This window comes from Sciurus vulgaris (assembly GCF_902686455.1).
Source record: "Sciurus vulgaris genome assembly, chromosome: 5".
NCBI lineage: Eukaryota > Metazoa > Chordata > Mammalia > Rodentia > Sciuridae > Sciurus > Sciurus vulgaris.
The window spans coordinates 97,828,357-97,850,598 of NC_136465.1; the positions used below are offsets into that span (position 1 = coordinate 97,828,357).

Genomic DNA, 22,242 nt, shown 5'->3' on the forward strand with positions numbered 1-22,242 from the left:
GTGTATTATACCACTCCAATATTTGTTAAAGGTGAATAAAAAAATGAATTCATCCCTACCTATTTAACATTGGAAAAAATCCTCCAGAGTTCTTATGTTATTACATGTTGCTTTATCTTGTATCTATTTACGTGTCTCTTTTTTTTTTTTTTTTTTTTCTTTTTTGTTTTCCTATGAGCTTGGGATGGGGTCCCTGCTATCCATTCACATATTCCCCCAGCATATAGAAGGTGGCCCTACACCAAGCACATATTCATTAACTATTTGTTGATCTCACAATTAAGAAAGGAAGCCTTTAATCTTATCAGCATATTTATATATAACTATCAATGTTTTTAAACTCAATCCTACTCCCAAATTTTAAATTCTCCATCCTTCCCAAGATAACCTATGGTCCTGCTTTTGTTCTTTTTTTAACAAAAGAGAGGTTAGTTCCCAGTAACTCCCTCCCCCACCACAACAAAGTCTTATTTTGCTTTAAATAATTTATCACTATATCTTCTATCAAGTACATCTTTCTATTTCTCTGACCTTCCCCTTAGAAACCTGAACAGAAATCTATAATGAAATAGCAGTCTATTTTACTTTGTAGTGTACATTGTTTTATAGGTCAAATTTCTTCCTCTTCTTCTCTATACTTCCCTCATCTCCTTTCAAATGTAAATATCTTCCCTGACATGTCCAGCTCATGAGGGCTTTGCACCTTTAATTTTGTTACTATGGACTTTATTTTTATTAGCACAAAAGTCTATTGAAACCTTTCTTTAAAGGTCAATTTGCTAATAGGATTTGCCTTTTTGCTTCAAATCCAGGCTAAACGCTATCAGCTCGGGATCACACTGACCAAAGCTGCCCCTACTTTCTGCTTTCCCTCTGAAACCACTGAATTGCACCTGCTGTTACCCTACTTGTTTGATCTTTCCTGTGACAACTGACTCAAAGACACTCTAAGAGTAGATTTTCAGCTGTACTTCAAATATTATTTGTCAGAAACAAAGTATTGTCTGTGGTCTTAGATTAAAACACGACACTGACCCAGCAATGTATATTCTATACAGTTAGGAGTAGCATTCATTGAGCATTCTAGGAGCAGCATTATTTTTCTTCATGTTAAGACCAGAAAGAACATTAAAATTCAGGTATCTCTCTCATTAAGTTCATATTTAAAGTTTGTCATCATAATTTTCAATATTTAAAAGGATCTAACTTCCCAGGTATTCTAAAATAATGTTGTACTACTGTTCTAAATGTACCCAGTGGAATCTGGATAAGAAAGCAACTCAAAGCACCTTCTCTACCATTTACAGGAACAAACAGACTCTTCTTTGAATGGTGGACATTTGACACCCTATCTCCTGGAACTTATACTTCCATTTTATTTTTCCTTCAACACTTTTTAGTGTATTACATAGTTTTGCTTAAAAATATTTTATTATCTTATCTCTCTGTAATAAAAATACCTATATAATTTAAAAAAAAAAAAAAAAAGCTTTTTTGCAGCACTAAGGATTGAACCCAGGCCCAGAACCTTGTACATTCTAGGCCAGCACTTCACCACTGAGCTATGTCCCCCAAACCCTAATTAAATTTAATTTTTAAATTTCCTATGGCCCAAAGCCTCTTAAGTGTTAAATTTTTAACTCTGTGTTACTGTGCCCAATATTATTAATTCACAATTGTATAATATATCATAACTAAAATAGAAAACATAATTATTAAATATATAAACTTATATTTTAATAAGATAAGTGCGGCCAGTTTCAGTTATCTGTGTTCAGCTCTCTGTGGCTGAATCTTACCTTTTGTTTAGAACAGTAAGATAGCACAAGCACCAATTCTGTTCCTAGCTATCATCTTTATAGATTATCCACATAAATGAGAATGAAGTATCTGTGTTACAGCAATGACTTAATTCTAGGAACTCTGAAATTATCAGTAATTATCACAAAGGGATCTATCATCTTATATAATTTTTTAGTGATCTACCAGCTGACAAATCAACCAGGTCCTCCCCTAATTTGGTCAAAAGCTAAGAATTTAAACACATTCATCATTAGGGTTAACTGTCATTAGAGTCATTTACTTTCACAGTTTTGTAGAAGTACAGTAAAAATTCTCTACAGTTACCAAAGGACCATTACCTATACCCCACACTCTTCCACTTAGAGGCAGCTTGTACAGTTTACTGTACTCAGAGTAGAGAAAATTACCTTAATAATATAATTTTACTGGGGATTGAACTTGGGGCACTTCGACCAGTAAGCCACATCTCCAGCCCTATTTTGTATTTTATTTAGAGACAGGGTCTCATTGAGTTGCTTAGTGCCTTGCTTTTGCTGAGGCTGGCTTTGAAATCTTGATCCTCCTGTCTCAGCCTCCCAAGCTGATTTTCATCAGTCTGTGTGTATGTGTGTGTGGGGTGGGGGGAGGGGGTGATTTCTATCAAAATCTTGGGCTTAAAGATCTAGAATTCTGTTTGTGGAAAACTGCCATCATATAACCTCATTGCCAAAACCAGTTCTTACTATCAAACCAATTAGTCAAATCAGATGTCTTAGGTCAGTTCAAGTAAGCATACTACCATGCATCTCTACAACTGTTTCACTTCTGAACTCAGAACATCAACACAAACCACCACTCCACATTTCTAATACCATGTGGATTCTTCACAGAAATATACATGTTATGGTTCCTATGTGAGGTATCCCCCAAAAGCTCATGTATGAGACAATGCAAGAAGGTTTAGAGGAGAAATAATTGGGTTATGAGAGCCTTAACCCAATCAGTGAATTAATCACCTGATGGGATTAATTGAGTGGTAACTAAAGGCAGGTTGGGTGTGGCTGGAGGAGGTGGGGCATGGGGGTGGGGCTTTAGGGTATATTTTTGTATCCAGCAAGTGGAGATCTCTCTCTCTGCTTCCTGATCATCCTGTGAGCTGCTTCCCTTCACCACACTCTTCTGCCATGATGTTTCTGCCTCAGCTCGAGCCCTGAGGAATGGAGTCAGCTGTCTATGGATTGAGACCTCCGAAACTGTGAGCCCCCAAATAAACTTTTCCTCTTCCAGAATTGCTCACGTCAGGTCTTTCAGTCACAGCAGCAAAAAAGCTGATAAAAACAACATGTAAGACAGGGAGAGAGCTTAAGTTCTCTCCTCAGTGTACTATGCCTCAATTGAAGGTAGTTTCCTGACCTCAAAAGATCAGCTTGTTCCTTTAAACGGAACCTCAAAGGTGTGCAGGCCTCAGTATGGTAGATTCTGATGTATGACAGGTATTCCGTTTTGGGTTTTTTTGTTTTGTTTTGGTTTTGGTTTTGGTTTTGGTACCAGGGATTGAACCCAGGGGCACTTAACCATTGAACCACATCCCCAGTCTGTTTTAATTTTTTAATTTTGAGACAGGGTCTCACTAAGTTGCTTAGGGCCTCACTAAGTTGTGGAAGCTGGTTTTGGACTTGCAATTCTCCTGCCTCAGCTTCCCAAGCTGCTGGGATAACAGGTGTGTGCCACCAAGCCCAGCCCTTATTTTTGTTCAAATGAGAGAAGGGCAGTTGAGAGAGTAAGTTAAGAAAAGAGAACCAACGTGCCATCTTTCCTGCTGCTGTGTTCTTACACAGATCAACTTCCAGAAAGAGACTAAATGCTGGCGAAGGTTCTGCAAAAGATTCTTTTAAAACTATGAGGCCCATAAACTGCTTGGAAAGACTTCCTCTACCTCTAGCAATGCACGTGAAATAACTCAGCTGTTACTAATATGTGGAACAAGGTAACTTAACAATGCCACCTCATTTAGTGCATAATTAAGAAATATTTGAAAGGGGCCATAGATTCAAACTATCAATGCTTTCAAAACAAAATTTTTCATCACCCACAAAAAAACTATATCTCTTATTAAATAACTTAGAAAACAATTTGTAAGTCTCCTAAATCTCTTTCTAACTTGAAGAAAGTCAATCTGTTTTTGTCCTTCTCCAGCGCCTATAGTTCTGCATCACAAATATTATAAATATAAAGCACAGTGATTAAAAGTAAAACAAATCTAGAGCAGGAACCATGACTTACCATGACAATTATCTCAACATGCCCCTTGCTGTTTAGAGACACATTAGGATTTAAATTTTCTGCAAATAAAAAAAAAAACTCTGACCATTTATTATTACCTGGAGTAATAACAGTTGGCTATTTTAAAAAGCAGTTAAATCCTCGAGGTGCAAAAAAAGCCAATTAGAACATTCAAATAGAAAAGTTGTCAAGCAGAATTCTTATATAAACACTTCAGTAGAGCTCTGAATTCACTTGGTTTTGAAAGGAAGAAAAAAAAGATCAGTTTAGCTGATACATACAAATACATTTGTTTTGGTTATTTCATTGAGTTCCAATTATACTCACCGCCTCCGTGTGAACAGGATGCACAGCAAAAAGTAATGCCGTAACAAAAGCAAGTCCACGATTCTTGAACACGGTTTTATCACAGGTATACATCAGCACGAGGGTCACTAAGCAGTGTAAAATTACATTTACTGCATGAAAGTAAAATGGGTTCATGCCAGTCAAAAATATGTTTAGCCTGTTAAAAAAAAAAAAAAAAAAGAATAAAAACCTGTACTAACTTCAAATACAACATACACACAAAGAAAGCAGAGAGACTCTATTATTTATACAGATAAGTTATTTGAGTAATTATTTTTAAGTGACTCCCAACATTGCATTATTTTATAGATTTGAGCATGAACCACTTGTTTTTACTATCTCAGTATTGTTGTATCTGCAGAAATCAATGTATATATAATACGATATCATTGCAAGAATCACTGAGGCAGCAAACAGTGCTGACCCTGTTTTTCCTTCCCCCCATGGATCATATGAACTCCTCTCAAAATTCTTGCTTTCACTGCCAGCTACTCCAAAGCAGCCAAGTGTCCAAATTCAAGTTCGCAGTGCTGTGGGTCAGAGCCACAGTTACTGAAGATGAACAGAAACCATGAGCCTGTGACTGTGGACACAGGACAAACCAGGCATGAACCTGTTCTCTCACGAGTGGTCCCACCAGGAGCCACATTTCCAGATTATGCATCTGATGGCATCATCTAATTACTACCCCATAAGGGGAACTTTAGGGCATTATATGCTATTACCAGCTGCAGCTGAAATTTTTTAAAAATGAGCAAAACCATAATGTCTATCTGTATTAAATGTTTTTAATGTAGATTCCCAAATCTCAGAATCTTATTATTAAGAATATGACAAAGAAACAAAATAAGAACCACAAAGAGAAGGGAAGTCAGTTGTTGAACATCGTAAAAAATACATTTATGAGATAGAAATGCAGAACAGAGACATCTGAAGGTTGCTTTAAATTTAGTAACAGAACATAATGTCCCTGATTGAGTCTATGGGATTATAGGGGAAAAAAATGCTGCACTGGTCAGGGTATGGCTATTTTAGAGGAGCTTACACCCTTAGTGGAGTTACCTAGTCTCCAGTCCATCTTACAAAAGTAATCCTAGGTCATTCTCCACATGCCCTTTGATCTTCTCTTACAGAAACAACTCTTCTTTGCCAAAGCCACCCAGAATGTACCAGTCAGATCTAGAGATGACATATGCATATTCTAAATTCTTGACTTGATTCATGCACAGCTTTTACCTACAGAATTTTAATCATTTCAAGCTTTATTTGGGCATAGGAATCCAAATGTCATAGTTACTAATCAGCTCTTCTTTCACTCCCACTTCCAACAAACCATGATTCAAAACCAAACCTAGAAAAATGGATTGTTGTATGGGATCCAACTCAGGGCATCGATGCAATGTTCAACCCAGCTGTGTGTAGGCAGTCCATGAGCCTGCACATACCTAATATTCTTCCTACAGGAGCATGGTGGGAAATAACCCATACGAGGGGAAGAGGAATGGGCAATAAACTGGGAAACAAGCAGGTTCAAATAAAGCAAGAACAGCACCACATTCCAGTGCAGGAAGACTCACATATGGTGGCAAAGTTGCTTTAAATCAGAAAGCTCCAGTCTGGAAATGTAAGAAGGTAAGACCAAGGTGTGGTTCTCAGAGAACTGGATACAGTTTCCTTTTAATTCCATCCTCCTGAAGTTGATCCCACACGGAACCTTCTAGAACAACTAAACTATCCATTTAAAATTCATTCACATCAGTGATGATGAGAGAAAACAGCGTATAACTGGTATCTGGTGGGTGTTCAAGTTGGAAACGGTGAATGGCAATATGCATCAAAGTTTTTAAAAAGTGCACATTTTGACAAAAATTTTCACTTCTAGGAAATTTTCATGAGGGAATAGCCAAAAAAGTATTCAAAGATTGTGTGTGTGCAAGAATGCATCTCACCATGCAAATTATAAAAAATGGCGACATCTATTAAAAAGTTTGAAATGATAAGGAATGAATTCTTCAAACGTCAGTCAAGTTACCTTGAGACGAGATGCTAACAAAATTTTAGGACATAGCCTATTTACAAGAATAGAAAAAAGAATCTCTGATTTTGGGAGTCAACATGGGTTCACAAAAAGGGGTTAACTGATGAACCTCCTCATTTTATAGGAGCAGGAATATGATAGATACATCACATCTTTTTTTTTTTAACAAAGGCATTTATCAAAATCTCTTGCAATCTCCTTGCACACAAGATAGCCTAAGATGGATCTGTAGCAAACACAAAGAATGGTGAGTAATAAATCAATGTCTTCTTGGACTGAGACCTCCACTGTAAGTCATAGCACTCCAATATTATCTCTGCTCTGTCCAATATTTTTATCAAATATTTAAGTGAAACCATAGTGTATGCTTATCAAGATTATAAAAAAATATGTAGGAAGCGGAGTTAATGTGCTAGAAGACTGATTGAGATTCACAGAGTTTCAATGGCTGAAAGTGTGAATTTTAAAACAATTCAATGGAATAGTGGTAAGAATAAAGACTCACATTGGGATGTAAAACAGAACAAAATACTTGCAATTCAGATTACAACTGTGTACCTGGTATTATCCAGGAGATTTTAGTTCCCCTCAACTCAAGGCCTCAATGTGTCCCGAGTATCAAAACAGACCAAAACACCAACAAAAAGACAGGGAACTGCCCAAGTCAAACTCTTTTTTCATTTCAATGTACTCCAACAGGACTTATCAAACACCTATTGTACATCAGGAATGGTTCAAGGCCCAGAGATACAAAGAAAAGATAGGGCATTTGTTTTTAAATGGTTGACCACACACTAGAAGCAAGGCAGGCAGTCAGTGAAATAAGTAACAGAGACAGAATTCTAGCAATGGAGAAACTATCATGCACAAAGATTTTGGAGAAGGTAACATTGTACCTATGGGCAGGAGAGGCAATTTCTACTGTATTTCTAACCTGATGCCATTTATCTATCATCACACACACACACAGAATCCAGTGTGGAAAAGGAGACCCCCAAAGTGTTTCTTAAACCCTAGAGAACCTTCACAAGAGGGCTCTAGAGTACAGGAGGGGAGGCTCTCTGAAATGGAGGGTAGATTTGTGGAAGGGGATGTTCAACCTGAGGATGATGGCAGAAATGATACCAAGTTCAGTGGGGGAAAGGACCTTGGTTGTATTTATGGCTGGATCCCCAGTGTCTAGCACAATGCCTCCTTCGTGGTTATAGCACAATAGATTTTTGTATGAATAAACATGAACAAATGAAATACTGAAGCAAGGCACTTAACTCCAAGTATCTCCCCAAGGGGAAAGTAAGATCTAATAACAACATTGTAAACAGGCTGTCCCAGAGCCAGGTTTAGCCTGTAAATTGTTTCATTTCACCTTTATACCTTTTTTCTTTCTAAAATTTGCCAATATTTTAAAAACAGATGGTTTTATAGAAAATTTTCCAGTTCATCTTGAAACAGTATTAGACCTGGCAACTCTGGGCCTATGTGGCTACATGGAAATATTTGGGTGCCCATTTCAATAGGACAAATGTTCACAATTTGCCATAGTCTCTGCCAATTTCTACTGTATTCCTAACCTGATGCCATTTATCTATCATCACACACACACACAATTTTTCTTTTAATAAAAGGAGAGTACAATGTTTCTTGGGCCTATATTATTATCACGAATGGTAAATCAAAAGACAGTCAAAATGACTGCTTGTTTGAAGAAAAATGGAAAAAAGTCTATTTCTGGAAGAGGAGGGTATGCCCAAATGCCTACTATGCAAAGTTCTATATATCAAAGAAAAAATCTCCCATCCAGCTCAATTCGCTCAATTACTGCATCAGCTGACCCTTTCAGGATTTGAGTTTTCAACTATTAGTATACAAAGTACTAAGAGGACTTCAGCTCAAAGAAAGAAAGAGCACTTAAACTAATAAGCATCTGTGCATTTAAAATATATCAAGTGGGGCACGGCAGTACACACTCATAATCCCAGTGACTCAGAGGCTAAGGCAGGAGGATACAGAGGTCAGCCTCAGCAACCTAGACCCTGTCTTCAGTGGTAAAGCACCCCTGGGTTCAATCCCCACCAAAAATATAAGGTAGTAACAATTCAACTACATCAACTGCTTCAATAACTAGAAATATTCACACAGAAGTTCCAGGGAGGATGATAGCCCACCTAGAACAATTCTCAACAGAGCAATATCTCAAGTTGCACTTCACCCTGAAGGTGCCTCCATGATGGCATTTAACCACTTACCTAAAATTCAAAATAGCTATATTACTCAAAAGTTATGAGCATTTTTTATATAAGAAGCTAATTTCTTTCCATTAACATATCCAACCTGCTCAGCACACACTAGATTCTAAATGAAAATTTACTGAATGAACAGATGAATTTACATAATGTTGGAAGCTGAGAAGATCATCATTCCTTTTCAATCTCTCATTTATTTGGCTTTGCCTTTTTTTTTTTTTTTTTTTTTTTCCAATTAAAAATGAGGCCAAACAGTAGGCAATATTTTTTTTTTTTTTTCTGAAATAATCCTAACAACTATCTCTGTCTGCAAACCTTCCAGAGTTTGGAAAATATGAGCACAAATGGACTCTTCTCCATCTGAACTCCCTCTGCCTTCTTGTAAAACTGCCCAGAACGGTGGGGCAGTAAGCTCACAGAAATCAGATTAGCTGTTTTACAGCATGGCCACATCCATTCCCAGGAAAGGTCACAGAATCTGCAAACAAAGGGGAAGCCAGGGAAGAAGGGCCCGGAGCTCTCTGCCTCCAGACTCTCTCAGTCAGGAGCCTGAGATAAACTCCATCATTCTTTTTTAATTCTCTGCTTTGAAAATGGTTCTGGTTTAGACACACACACACAGGCTGTATCCCGGAAAGAGAGACTTATACTGGGTGGGGGGGTGGGGGGGGGGTGCGTTCCTCAGGAGGACTCCAATTCCACTTCAATCAAATGGCTCCACCTTCACAAGCTGGCACTGGTCTGGAAACTGGCTAAGAGGTCAGAAATCTCCACTGTGGCAACTTGAGCCTGTTCCTGGTCCGTCACCAGTTTTCCACAGCACATAGATTCAGCAACATTTTAGAGGCCTACCTATTTCATTCACTGCCCATCACCCTTGAGGCCTTCAGGTCAAAACCTTCTGAAGACCAATGCATCCCACTGCTCATCATGGGCACCCAACTGGTCTCTGGCACTCCAGGATCTCATCACTCCACGGATGTCAGAGCCCATCTGAGCAGCATCTCCCACACGTATCACATTCAGCCTACAGAAGGCAACCATCAAAGAGCGTCCCCGAGCTGCAGGTGCTCCCAATAATGTCATTCTCAATGCTTCCCTGAAGGCCAAGCCATCTGCCCTCTCTAGGAATATCATGGAGGGGTAAAAGGGTATGTGTGGGTTGCTTGCACTAAATCCTTCCCAACATTGCTATCTCAGTGAGCCTTTAGATTCCTTTCTGTATATTATGCCAGGGAGACCTTGGCATCTCAATCTCATTAAACAGGCCCCCACGGAATCTCCATGGTTCCCAAGCTTCTTAATCACCTTATGCACTACTTATGCTGCTAATTTCCTGATTTCATCTCAAGTTACTCAAAGACAGTAGATCTGAAATGGAACCAGGAGATCAGTCCCAGGTAATCCAAGTAATTCAAGGCAAGAGAGTCTCAGAACACTGAGACATAGATCTCAAAGCTCTGGAAGCTGGGTAGGGGTGACAAGCTTACCAGAAAAATTGTTTTCTTGGCAGTAACACAACACACAGTCTGTTTAAAGAACTAAAAACCAGGGCAAAGGAAAAATTAAATGTATTCCCTTTATCATGTTTCTGGGGTCTCAAATGATGGCTTCTCCAAACTTTGCTGGTATATTTTCACAGCCCAATACTAGTACACATCGCATTCTCCTATTTTCTTCTATTGCTGTGCATCTTTCTTCTTCCCCACCTCTTGCTATCATTATAATTCTCAAATGCTTATAAGTGGTTTCCATAGTCTTCTTAGATCATTCAACCAATAAATAACAACATCTGGTTCTGCTCCATTATCCTCTTAGGCGAATCCCTTTGGCCCTCAATCATTTTGGTTGCTCTCCTTCTGAATTCCCTCCAGTACCAGAACTAAATCAGCAAATCATCATCACTTAATGTACCTAAAGTACCAAAGGATGCAGCTCACAGGCACCAATGCAGACAACAGCACAGAGGAAAAGCAAAATTCATGTTGATTTGAGATCAGTGCACCACAGCCTCACCTGCCCAGGAAAGGCAGCAGGTGTCATTATGGTCTCATCCACATTTAGAATAATGACTGTCCCAAAGAAGGGGGAGAAACTGAGGACAGGAAGATCAGTAGTAATACCTGGAAGGTAGCAAGTCCTAGAAGAAGATCCTCAAAAGAAAATCAGCAAATAATTAGCCCAGCACCAAATATCTTAGTTGTAACTACAACTGAGCTGTTGATTTTTAGCAAATTCTTTTTTTTTTTTTTTCCTTCTTTCTCTCAGAATTGTAGTGCAATTCTGAAATCAACTATCCAGAGTTAATAAGGACATTCAAGATTGAGGACAAAGTCCTCTACAAGACTCTGGCACTTCAGATATAAGCCACAAGTTCAGGGGTCCCCAAGCCAATTGTACTTCTGATCAATTGGCTGCAAAGTGGGGGCTTCTCACAACTCTCAAATTCCATACTTCACTAGAATGACTCACAAGGAAATCACTATACTCATTATAGTTTGATTATAAAGGACACAAATCAGGACCAAAGAAGAGATCAAGGCAGAAGGTCTGGGAGAGTCTTAAATACAAACATTGTGTATCTTCAGGATGTGTCTCTCTCCCAATACATCAGTATAAGATTACCTATCAGGGAAGCTCAAGCAAGCTTTGGGGTCCAGTATTCTTACTGAGGTTTCATTATGCATACATGATTGATTACATCATTAGCTCCATGACTGAACTCAATCTCCAGCCCCCTTTCCCTCTCAGGTTGGGAGACGGGCTGATAACACATGGCTCGAAACCCCAATTCTCTAGTCATATGATTGGCCTTTCCAGCATGGCCAGTCCTCATCCTGAAATCATCTAGGAGTGAATCACCATTCCTTCACATAATTAGGAATGTGATTCCATTTCTATCTCTTGGGAAATTCCAAGGCTTTATAAGTTCTCTCCCAGAAACCTAAGACAAAGACCAGACAAATTCTTTAGTATGCAACAATGGGAGAGAGGAAGTGACAGTCACATTAATTCCTTTGATAAAGTAGTTTGAGGTCCTTGTACTCCATGTGACTCAAAAGAAAATGGTATTTCATATATATGTCATTGACTGAAAGAAAAAAAAAGGCCATTTTTTATAGAAGATAGGGCACGTGAATAGATCGATTTTAGGGCCCTAAAAGCAGGGTATAGAGAGAACCCATGCAATTCTGAGTTTTGTCTTAGAACTACAACTGCTATCTCAAGCCTGGAACTTTGTGGCAAGCATCCACTAACCATTAATGCTTCATTGTCATCCAACAGGAAGAAGATCCCAAGGTTCTAAGACACTCATTATCTCCAATGAGTTACAGTCCCAGCAGGTTTCAAGAGAGCCATGATCCATGATCACACCTTTCAAAATCCAAGTTGCCCTTAACCTCCCCGTTAACAGGACCCAAGGAATCCTGTGTGTGTGGTCAGAGGAAAGTCCTAGTCCGCCTCCACTTCTCTTAGACAGAGGAAGTAAAAAGGTAAATTAAGAAATAAATCAAACTTTTCTACATTTGAAAAGGAGTCCTACCGTAATATTTACCTAAAAAGGGGCATTCATAAAAAATGGTTTATGCGTCTATTTAAATTGTCTAAAAAGACAACAAAAATTGTAGAGTTAGTGCACTTCAATTTGTAATTCCACTAATTCCCTTGACATCTCCATACAAGTATATATCATGCTTCTCCCAACTATTCTCCCTTTCTCTACCCTCTCCCCTCTGCCATTTGCTTCACATTCCTTAATAGTCCCTCTTCTTTAGTTTTTTTTTTTTTAAGTTTCCCTATATGACAGAAAACATGCAATAATTTGGCTTATGATTAACAAGACGACTTCCAGTTATGACCATTTTTCTGCCAAAGACATTATTTCCCTCTTCTGTGTATATATAATATACACAGAGTATTTTCTTTATTCATTCATCTGTTGATTGGCACCTAGACTGATTCCATTTCTTAGCTACTGTGAATAGTACCACAGTAAACATGGGCACAAAGGTATCTCGTTTGTGTGCTGACTTCATTTCCTCTAGGTATATAGCCAGGAGTGGTAGAGTTGGATCCTATGACAGGTCTATCTAGTTTTTTGAGGAACCTCCATACTATTTTCCATAGTGGCTGGGAATTCACATTCTCAACAACACTGTCTGAAGGTTGTTTTCACCCACATTCTCATTGACATTTATTTATTTATTTATTTATTTATTTATTTATTTATTTATTTTGGGGTTTTTTTTAGCCATTCTAACTGGGGCAAGATGGAATCTCAGTGAAGTTTTGATTTGCGAGGCCCTAATGGCTAAAAATATTGAGGATTTTTTCATGTTAAATGAATTTAAATTGTCAATAAAATACTCATTCTTTCTTTCAGCTGTAATTCTTGAGCCCCTACTGTGCAAGCTAGGCAAAGTCCTAGGTGCTAGAGATACACCAGGCAGAGTGCACACTATAATGACAGGACATTAAAACCAACAACAGAAAAACAGTGCAAGGCAGCAATAAGGGACATGAAGGGAAGCAGGGTGAAAAGGTAAGGGTGAAACATGAGGGAATGTTTGCTGCTTTAGATCAGGGAAAGGCTCCGTGATGAAGTGACATGAGCAGAAAACCCATGAGGCAGTGAGAGAGCAGGCCATCCACGGGTGGACAGGGAAGAGCATTCAGGAAGAAGAAACCACAAGTGCAAAGACTGCTGGCGGCAGAAGGTCTAGCCTGTAAAGGAACAAAGGCTCCAGAATGCCCAGCTGGAGACTGACGGCCCAGAGGGCAGAGAGGTAACCAGGGGTCGGAGTAAACAGGGCTCTGTAGAACAGAATCCCAATTTTACCATCTGGAAAAGGAGCATGGCCATTACTTTGGCATAACCAAGCATTCCTCATTCCTCTTTTAAAATGGGATGACACTGGGCACAGTGGTGCAAGCCTATAATCCCAGAGGCTCAGGAGGCTGAGGCAGGAGGATCATGAGTTCTAAACCAGCCTAAGCAACGTAGCAAGGCCCTAAGCAACTCCGCGAGACCCTATCTCTAAATACAAAATATAAAAAGGGCTGAGGATGTGGCTCAGTGGTTTAGTACCCCTAGGTTGAATCCCCAGTAACAAAAAAATAAAAATAAATTAAATGAAGTGGAATGACTACATACGAACGTCTGGAAAAATATGAATGTGGCTCCAAAGTAAGATGGAGAAGACATTTGTTGATAAGAATAAATTGCTTCAGAAGGTGACTTCCAAGCCTCCATTCAGGGACTCATAAAAACCCCCAGGATCCAAAAATACATTCCTCTTATTTTCCATCCTTCCTACACTACTAGACTGGAAGCTGAGCTTATCTTGCATCTACAGCACATCCTATCAGGCAGTAATCACAGCCTCCTCCTCTGGGGTTTCTAGGATAACCTCAGTTTGGTATACAATTTTCAAAGCCATTTTTTCATTTTTCTCTATAAAATATTGCGTCCAAACCTATTTTTCCTTTGCTGTTTCCATCACTGAATATCCCAGACTGCCTAGGCAAACATCCTAGACCACCTTCACTTGTCTCCTATGATAGACTTAGAAAATCAACTTATCAGCCTTGGAGCGACAGACTGTCTCAAAATGAAATTCCACAGAGGTCAATCAAAAGGAATAGAACCAAAAGGTACATTTCACTATTTCTTTAAGGTTTGGGGCATGGAGACTAGTGCTTATTTTCATGGTTGGTATAACGCTTGTGACTAAAAGATGCAAACTACTGTGAAAAAAACTCAAGATCAAACATTAAAATGCTGCAAACTCTTACAGCTGCACATATTAAGATATTCTATTTTTTAGCTCTGACATTTTAAACCACCCACTTCACTCTTACGATTTATATTACCATCAGAAGCCTTCAATAAAATAAAACTTTATAGCAAACTATGATCTAATAGCCTAAACATGGAAAGAGAATCATGAGTTTAAGGTCCCTTAATTTGCCTTGGGTTTCCCATCTTAACACTGGGAAATCATTAGTTCTTTCTTGTTGAAACCGACCTCCACTCTCCTAGAGAACAGAATGATACAGTTAACAATTCCACAGGAGCGTCTTTGCAAAAGAAAGAAGAAGGAGGATAAAATTAAAAATCTAAGCACCTTTTAAATCAGCCAAGGCCATTTTTCAAGGGACAGTTATGGGCATCATGGGGTTTGGTTCTGTGTCAATTCAGTATCCACAGAGTAACTTAATATATTCCTCCTGATTTCAAAGCTCCAAACAGGTCATGGCCAGTGAGGGATAAAGAAACAAAATAAAGAACGATTACTGGTGCAGATTAAGTTTCACAGATGTTTCGATTCTGCTCTACTATGGTCTAAAAATATTTCTGCATGCCCTTAGACATACTCTTAAGAAAAGATTGAATATGAGGTTTGATTAGAAATACAAATTCATCAGAATTCTAAATTCACCTGAAGGAATACAAAGAGATGACCGGCCACTGTTATCTGTTAGGGTTTGACAAGAAAAGAAGAACCACCAGAAGTGATCCTGAAGAAGGGATTTACTATAGGGATCTGACCTTTCACAATGGTGCGAGCTGGTTAAATAACCCAAGGAAGTTTGATGCTTCTGTATCTAAAATGGAGGCTGCAAGTCAGCAAGGAGGCTACTCTGGAAAGGCAGATGGGTACACCAGAAGTAGGAAAAACAAGAATGAGCTGGAACACGCAGGATAAATTGGGATGCACATCTGTTACCATTAAGGCTCAAGCTTAATGATGTGAAGGGCTTGCAGAAAGGCTGGCTCTCTTCCCTACAAGGAAAGGCTGCAGACACCTGTTCCATGACCGCAAGTAGCTAAAGGAGCTCCGGAGAGTGCGGGAGGGGCTGTGGGCCTGGCTGCAACTGAAAATCACCAACAAGGCAGCCAGCATTTCTGCCATAATCTGCACAAGGCCTCCCAGAACCATATCCTCATGTGCATGAACCTTCTCAGTATGATCATGGCCACTTCACTTCCATCTTCCAATTCCCACAGAACTGTCTCCTGTGGGCATCAGTTAATGCAGAATCAACATGGGAAGGGAATTCCGGGAAACAATGCTAATTTAGCTAAACTGATGTAGTACAAAGCCACCAAATCTTGGTAAACTGCTTTCATGTTTCACTGCCCTATACCTCCAAAACTGGTAATGGCAGATGTTCTGATAACCCACTTCCTCATTTCAATTATAGCTCATTTCTTATATGAGAAAAATTATGATTGGTATCTTTACTACATAAGTACCCTTATTATTCATTAGTACATAAACACTTCTATAGCAAAAGCATGATGCATCTATGGATTATGTTTATCATTAAGTGAATTTCTAGCTTTCAGTATGTGTGAGATACATTCAATAAATCGAAGGTAATAAACTTACTTTTAATAAAAAGTACATTTAAATTCTATGCTAGGAATGACTGTGAAGACAAAAATATAAGTTACACAGTGGGAAAAAACATTCATCAACAACATACCTGACAAAGAACATGTACCTAGAATATATAAAGAAGTTTAAAATACAGCATGAAAAGAATTCACTTAGAATGGGCAGAGGACACAAGGCACTTTTTGCCAAAGAGGGAATACAAAGGGCAAACAAGCACAAAAGAAGATATTTAATAGTATCAGTCACTAAAGAAATAAAAACTAAATGTAGTGATATACTACTATTCACTAATAAAAAAAATGGAGCAACAATATCAAGTGCTGGCAAGGAAGCAGAGCAACGGGCTTAGTCATACACGGCTGGTAGGAATGTTTGGAAGACAGTTTGGCAGTTTCATAAGGAACCAAACATGCAACCACCATATGATCCAGCAATTGTACTCCTACACATTTCCCCCAGAGAAACAAAAAATTATGTTCACACCAAAACCTATAAATGAATGTTTAAAGCAACTTTATTTTTAATATCCCAAAACTGGAAACAACTTAGAAGTCCTCAATAAGTGAATGGTTAAATAAACTCTGGTATACCTCTATAATGGACTACTACTTGACGATAAAAATGGAATAAACTATGAACACAAGCAACAATCTGAATGAAGTTCCAGAGGCATGTTGAGTGAAAGAAAGTCAATCTCTATAAATTATATACTATATGATTCAACTTATATAAACATTATTGAAATGGCAAAATTATGGAGGTAGAAAACTATGTGTTATTATGGATTAAGTGGGAGGCTTTGGATTTGTTGGCTGTTATAGATTAGGGGTTCACAGCTAAGGTAGGGAATCCTTGTGATGGAACTGTTCTGTATCTTGGCTGTAATGGTACTCTCAGAATGTACACATCTGAAAAGTACTGCATAGTACTTAACACTTAACAAAATAAAGAGTACATGTAAAACTGGTGAAAGTCAAATAAAAGTAGATGGCATCAGTGTCAATTTCCTGGCTATGACATTACACTACAGTGATGCAAGATGATATCATTGAGAGAAAATGGATAAGAAGTATATGGATCTCTATATTACTACTTACAGCTGCATAGGAATGTAGAATTTTCTTAAAATGAAAAGGTTTTCTTAATGAGTTTGAAGTCTCAAAGATTTTTGCTCAAACAAGCATAATTTAAGATATGGTAAAATGGTTTGCACATACTTAAAGAGCCACCTGAATTGTGTTTTCATCATCTACCTAAAATAAAAATCATAAAAACATCATTGATGTAGTGTCAAGGTGAATGCTTGGTTCATATTGAATAGCTAATAAATGTGACTTTCTGCCCTTCCTTGCAGCATTAATAGTTGTATGACTCTAAAGTTACTGATGCTCTCCAGTTTTATGCTGTTGCACTAGGAGATGCAGTTTCCCCTCAGGTGACTGTGTAAAGAAAGCTGTCTTGTGTTATTTAAATCAATGCATGTGAACAAAGACTAGTTAATTTTCTTTTTCTGAATACGCACCTACCTGTTTCCAACTAGTACTATGCTGCTCTCTAGATTTGCAACTCAGCCTTTGCAAAAATAAAAAATATATACTTCATAGCAAGTAACATTAAACAAAGAGCAATAAATCTTACATACCAAGCTGCTTTTTTACAATCAATGAGTACTACAAAGGAAAAGTTTCTTCAACTCTTGCCCTCCTTTGCCCCTGTTCTGCCAACCCCATTACTTCTCTTTATCAATGGCTTTGCCCTCTTGCCTACTCCCTTCCTCCATCCCTCTCTCTTCTGTTCCTGCCATCTCCACTGTGAATTTAAAATTTTTAGGAAGACTTGCAAACATTTTTCCCTACCTCCAACAAGTAGGGATTTAAACCTTCGGTTTTTTTAATGGAAAATATTCAGCCCAGGAACCAGGACGGTGGTTTTTATAAGTCTAGCATACCTCATACTTAAAATCAATCAACAATGCCCACACAGTAAAATTCAGGCTCATCTAAAAGGAAAACATTTATATTTGGGCTATCTAAAGAAATATTAAGAACTATTTGGAAAACCGAAAGGAGGAACAAACTCAGTAGTTAAAGTAATCTTTCCATTGAAAACCAGTACAACTTTCCAAGAGGACAATGTTTATAAAATATTCTCTTGGGAGTCAAATGTGTAATTTTCTCACCCTCTTTAAAACATTAAACTGTCAGTTGGAAGGATTAAGTCAAAAGCCCAGGAATTGTTGCCAATTGCCATGGTTTCCTTTTCTAAGTCATCAGAGCCACCTGTCAAGAGACCTAGACCGGCAGGCCAGAGCAGGCTTTTCAAACTGCCAACCCAGTCTCAAATGATCATTACCATAAACCCCAGTTCCTATTACACTCGTTGGAAAACACTTAAAACGCTGATAGTACCGAAACAATATTATTTCAACAGTTTCTGTCCCGGCGCATTAAAATAAGCCTAAATGCTGAGCCAAATTAAAAGGGGTGGAGTCATAGCTAGAGATGTATAAGATAGCACTTCTTTCAAATCAGCTCTTCTCTCTTTTCGCCTGCACTAGCCCTCTTTTTACATTCAAGAAAATACTCTACCCTACAAAATCCTGGCGTACTCTCGGTTCCCTTTACACTTTTCACACTAGAAATGCTGAATCATGACTCCGGGTTGTAAAAGAAAAACTACTTCAGCTGGGACCCCAAGATCCCCTGAGGGTTCCACGCTTCTGCATTCCTTTGCTTTGCACCTTTTCAAGTCTATATTCAGAGCGGTTTGGCAGAATGGAGAAGCTCTGGGAGTAGACAAGGGGAGAAGGTCGGGGATGAGGAGGCGTGAGGGGAATCTCTCTACCCAGCTTCTCCCCAAAACCTACGCAGTACTAGCAAGGCTCAAGGTTCTCTCCTCCTCTCATCTTAATGCGTTCCCAAAGGGGCTGATATACTCCTCATCTGCAAAACTACCCAACAGCCTCAGAGAAATTTCCAACTTGGAAGCGTCGCCACCACCTCCACCCCTCCAAAATCCACTGGACCCGCGCTGGTCCCATTTGGCCGCCACAGGGCAAGGTCTGGGGTGCAAAGGGGCCTCATCAGTTGGCTCCCAGCCCAGCCCCGAGAAGCCCGCCGAGAGCGCAGACACTTGAGAAACTCAATCCCAACTCCCCAGCTCGAGCCTCCCGAACCGCCGCAGGAGCCCAGAGAAGCGAAAGCAGGACCCGAGAGAAGCGTGGTGTGGACAGGCTGGAGAAGACAGAGGCGTGGAGAGAAAGGGCGGCAAAAAAAGAAGCGCCCGCCTCGCCAGTCTTATAACTTCTAGCCCGGAGGAGCGGTGGAGAACAGGGGAAGGCGGCGGCGGCGAGCGCGAGGTGAGGGACTCACTTGAAGGTGAGGACGCAGAGCGGCCGGTAGGACTTGTGGCTGGTGTTCTCGGCCATGCCCTTGCCCCAGAAGTCGTTTGTGAAGATGCCCCAGCGGAGCGGGGCGTCCGGCCGCACGTCGGGGTTGTTCACGATAGCCCACACGTCGTCGTGCACGAACTCGCCCTGCAGGGAGCGGCCGTAGCACAAGCAGCTGGCCCCCGCCAGCAACGCCGCGGCTCCGGCCGGTGCAAGCCCGGAGCCCGGCCGCCGGGAGGGCGCGCGGTCCCCGCCGCCTCGGGCAGAGGTGGTCACCACCATCGCGCCGCCGCCGCCGCTGCCCTGGCCTCTCCCGGGCGTCTGGCATCCTCCCCTGAGGGGGCCCGGGCGGCGTGCGGCGGCTGCCTGGAGGTGGGCTCCGGCATGGTGCGGCGGCAGCTGGACCCGCCGCGGGCGCCCCGCGCTCCGCCGCCGCCTGCGCCGCGGAGTTGGCCCAGCTGCAAATAAACAGCAGTCCCCCCGCCTCCCCGGGCCATCGCCACCTCCTCCGCCCCACTGCGCATGCCCGCTCGCTCTCGCCTCCGCCCCCCCAATCCCGGGACTGGAGCCGATTTCCCCCAACACCTGGCACCTTCGGCCCCCTCCCCGGCTCTCCGCAGCACTCAGCCCTCTGGCGCGCGCGTCCCTGACAGCGAGAGTTCGCGCGTAGGTGAGCTGAGGTCGCGACGCCGGGGCGCGGGGGAGAGGCAGGGAAAGGCACGCTCGGGAACCTCCTGGTGATCCCAGCTATGCCTACAGTCCCCCTGCCCCATCCATCTCTCCCGAATGGGATTGGGGAGGGACCAGCGGGTTTAGCAGGTGCGCAGCCTGCAACCCCACACCCACCCTCCGCGAAAAAGAAGTGGCTGCCGCTTCCCGGGAACTTCCCGGCTTTTCAGCACCCAGGACAACAGCTGCGGCGCCGGAGAAACGCTCCCTGGCCCGCCCAGCGCCCGCTTCCCGCTGTCCTCTCGGTCATCCCCCGCCCGGGCTTTCCTCTCCCGCCCGGCGCTCGGTCCTGCAGTCCCACCCTCCGGGAAACAGCTTCCAAAAACACCTTCCCGAAAGCCAGCAGAAAGGGTGTCCCTGGCCAAGGACTTCCTGCCCCCCCTGCCCGGGTTTTTTCCGAGGCGCCACGGGGTGTGTTTTCTTTACCGCCCATTTCTCTGCCCGTGTTTATAAAAAGACTTAGATTCGATTTTTGATTTGGGTTTGGGAGATGACTTGGCTTTTGGAACATTTCTCCTCGCTTTGTATTTTACTTAAACTCTTAATAATTCGGGAGTTGCCGAGCAAATTACTTTTTCTTCCTTTCTAACTGAACCTCTTGGATCTGATTATTTCCTGGGCTGTGGGCGTGTTTGAAATCTCAGTCGATATGAATTTTTAAAAACTAGAAGCATACACTGTGTGTATAAGGACTTTGACATTAACTCCTAAACTGCCTTTCTGAATAATTGTTCTCTTTTTAAAAATACTAATTATAATACATAAATAAATTTGATATCCCAGAGTGATGATTACTAGAATTTCTACAAGGTTGAATTTTCTGTTGATTCTTTCAGGCCCCTTATAAACTTGCTATTTTACTATTGACATCACATCTAGACAGAAAATACTAAAACAAAATGTCGCCATTTCATTCCTTTCCTTCCAAAATCCTTTAAAATCTCATTGATCTGAAAATAATAACAGTAAAATACAAAGCACAAACTGTTCTTCAATCTGAGCATTTGGTGGCTCTTTACTACACCAGCTTGTTTTTCAAAACTTTTAAGATCTATCTGAATGCTGAAAACTCAGTGAATTAGGACAAACAATCCAAGTTAAAATATGGTTTGCCCCTTTCACTTTGGTGTTTGGTTTGGTTTGGATTTTGGTTACTTAAAATGAGTGACTGAGAAATCCTGAGCTTTGATACTTTCATCCTTTCATCAAAACCTTTGGACCCTTGTGAGCTTAAACATCCAGACCACACACACCTGAGCCTTGTATTTCCCCACATAATGCAAGGCAGATCTTCACTTTCACTTAATAAAAATATATTTACACCCTCAAAAATATATTTGTGCTGCAATGTGCTATTACTGTAGGGCTGGATGACCAAAGCTGCTCAAATATGGAGTGGGGGGTCTGTTAACACCATAAAAGTAGAGCTTTCTAAGTTAAAACTAAGCGAAATAGTGAAGTTGTCCTGGCAGAAATGGTATTAGGTATAATCCGCCAAGGTATCAGTCTTGCCTAGAATTAACAGGGAACTTCTAGAGACAATATCTTAACCCTAAAGAGTGACCCTAATACAGTTTTTTTAGAAAGCCGACTTTTTCTCCTCTTCAAATCATCCTTAAGTCACCTTTACAGAAGTCACATCCTTGCCCACTCTCTTAATCTGAGTTGTATTCTTTTTTAATTGAAAGCAGTATCAGAGGTGTCCATGACAATGGAGAGTAGTGGAGAAGCACTGAGAGCTGAGAAAAGGGAAGGCAGAGAGGTATCCTCCAAGTCCTGTTCCAGGTTTCTGAGCACAGTTGCCTGAAGCTTTCCTCCAGGTTCAGTGGCATCTCTAGTCTATTCAGTTCAGATGATGAATTTTGGATAGACTCAAGATATAGATGCTCCCTGATTTACGATGGTTCCACTTAACACTTTTCAACTTGAAGTTAGTGCAAAGGCAATACATATTCAGTAGAAATCATACTTTGAATTTTGATTTTGATTTTTGATCCCCATGAACTGCATAGTCACATGGGTGAG

The 22,242-nt window shown here is 40.6% G+C and overlaps 1 protein-coding gene across 2 annotated transcripts in view; it reads right to left on the minus strand.

The window, feature by feature from the left end:
* TMTC1 (transmembrane O-mannosyltransferase targeting cadherins 1) overlaps positions 1 to 19,952 on the minus strand; it is a 265,889-nt gene extending 245,937 nt beyond the window's left edge. The window contains exons 1-2 of one of the 2 annotated variants that reach the window (XM_079139333.1): positions 19,472 to 19,952; positions 4,393 to 4,570 (exon numbers count right to left, since the gene is read on the minus strand). In XM_079139333.1, the coding sequence (XP_078995459.1) occupies positions 4,393 to 4,570; positions 19,472 to 19,770 (477 nt within the window). In that variant the 5' untranslated portion in view covers positions 19,771 to 19,952. The remainder of the gene's footprint in view (positions 1 to 4,392; positions 4,571 to 19,471) is intronic. The other variant, XM_079139332.1, reaches the window with a different exon arrangement.
* Positions 19,953 to 22,242: the final 2,290 nt, after the last annotated feature.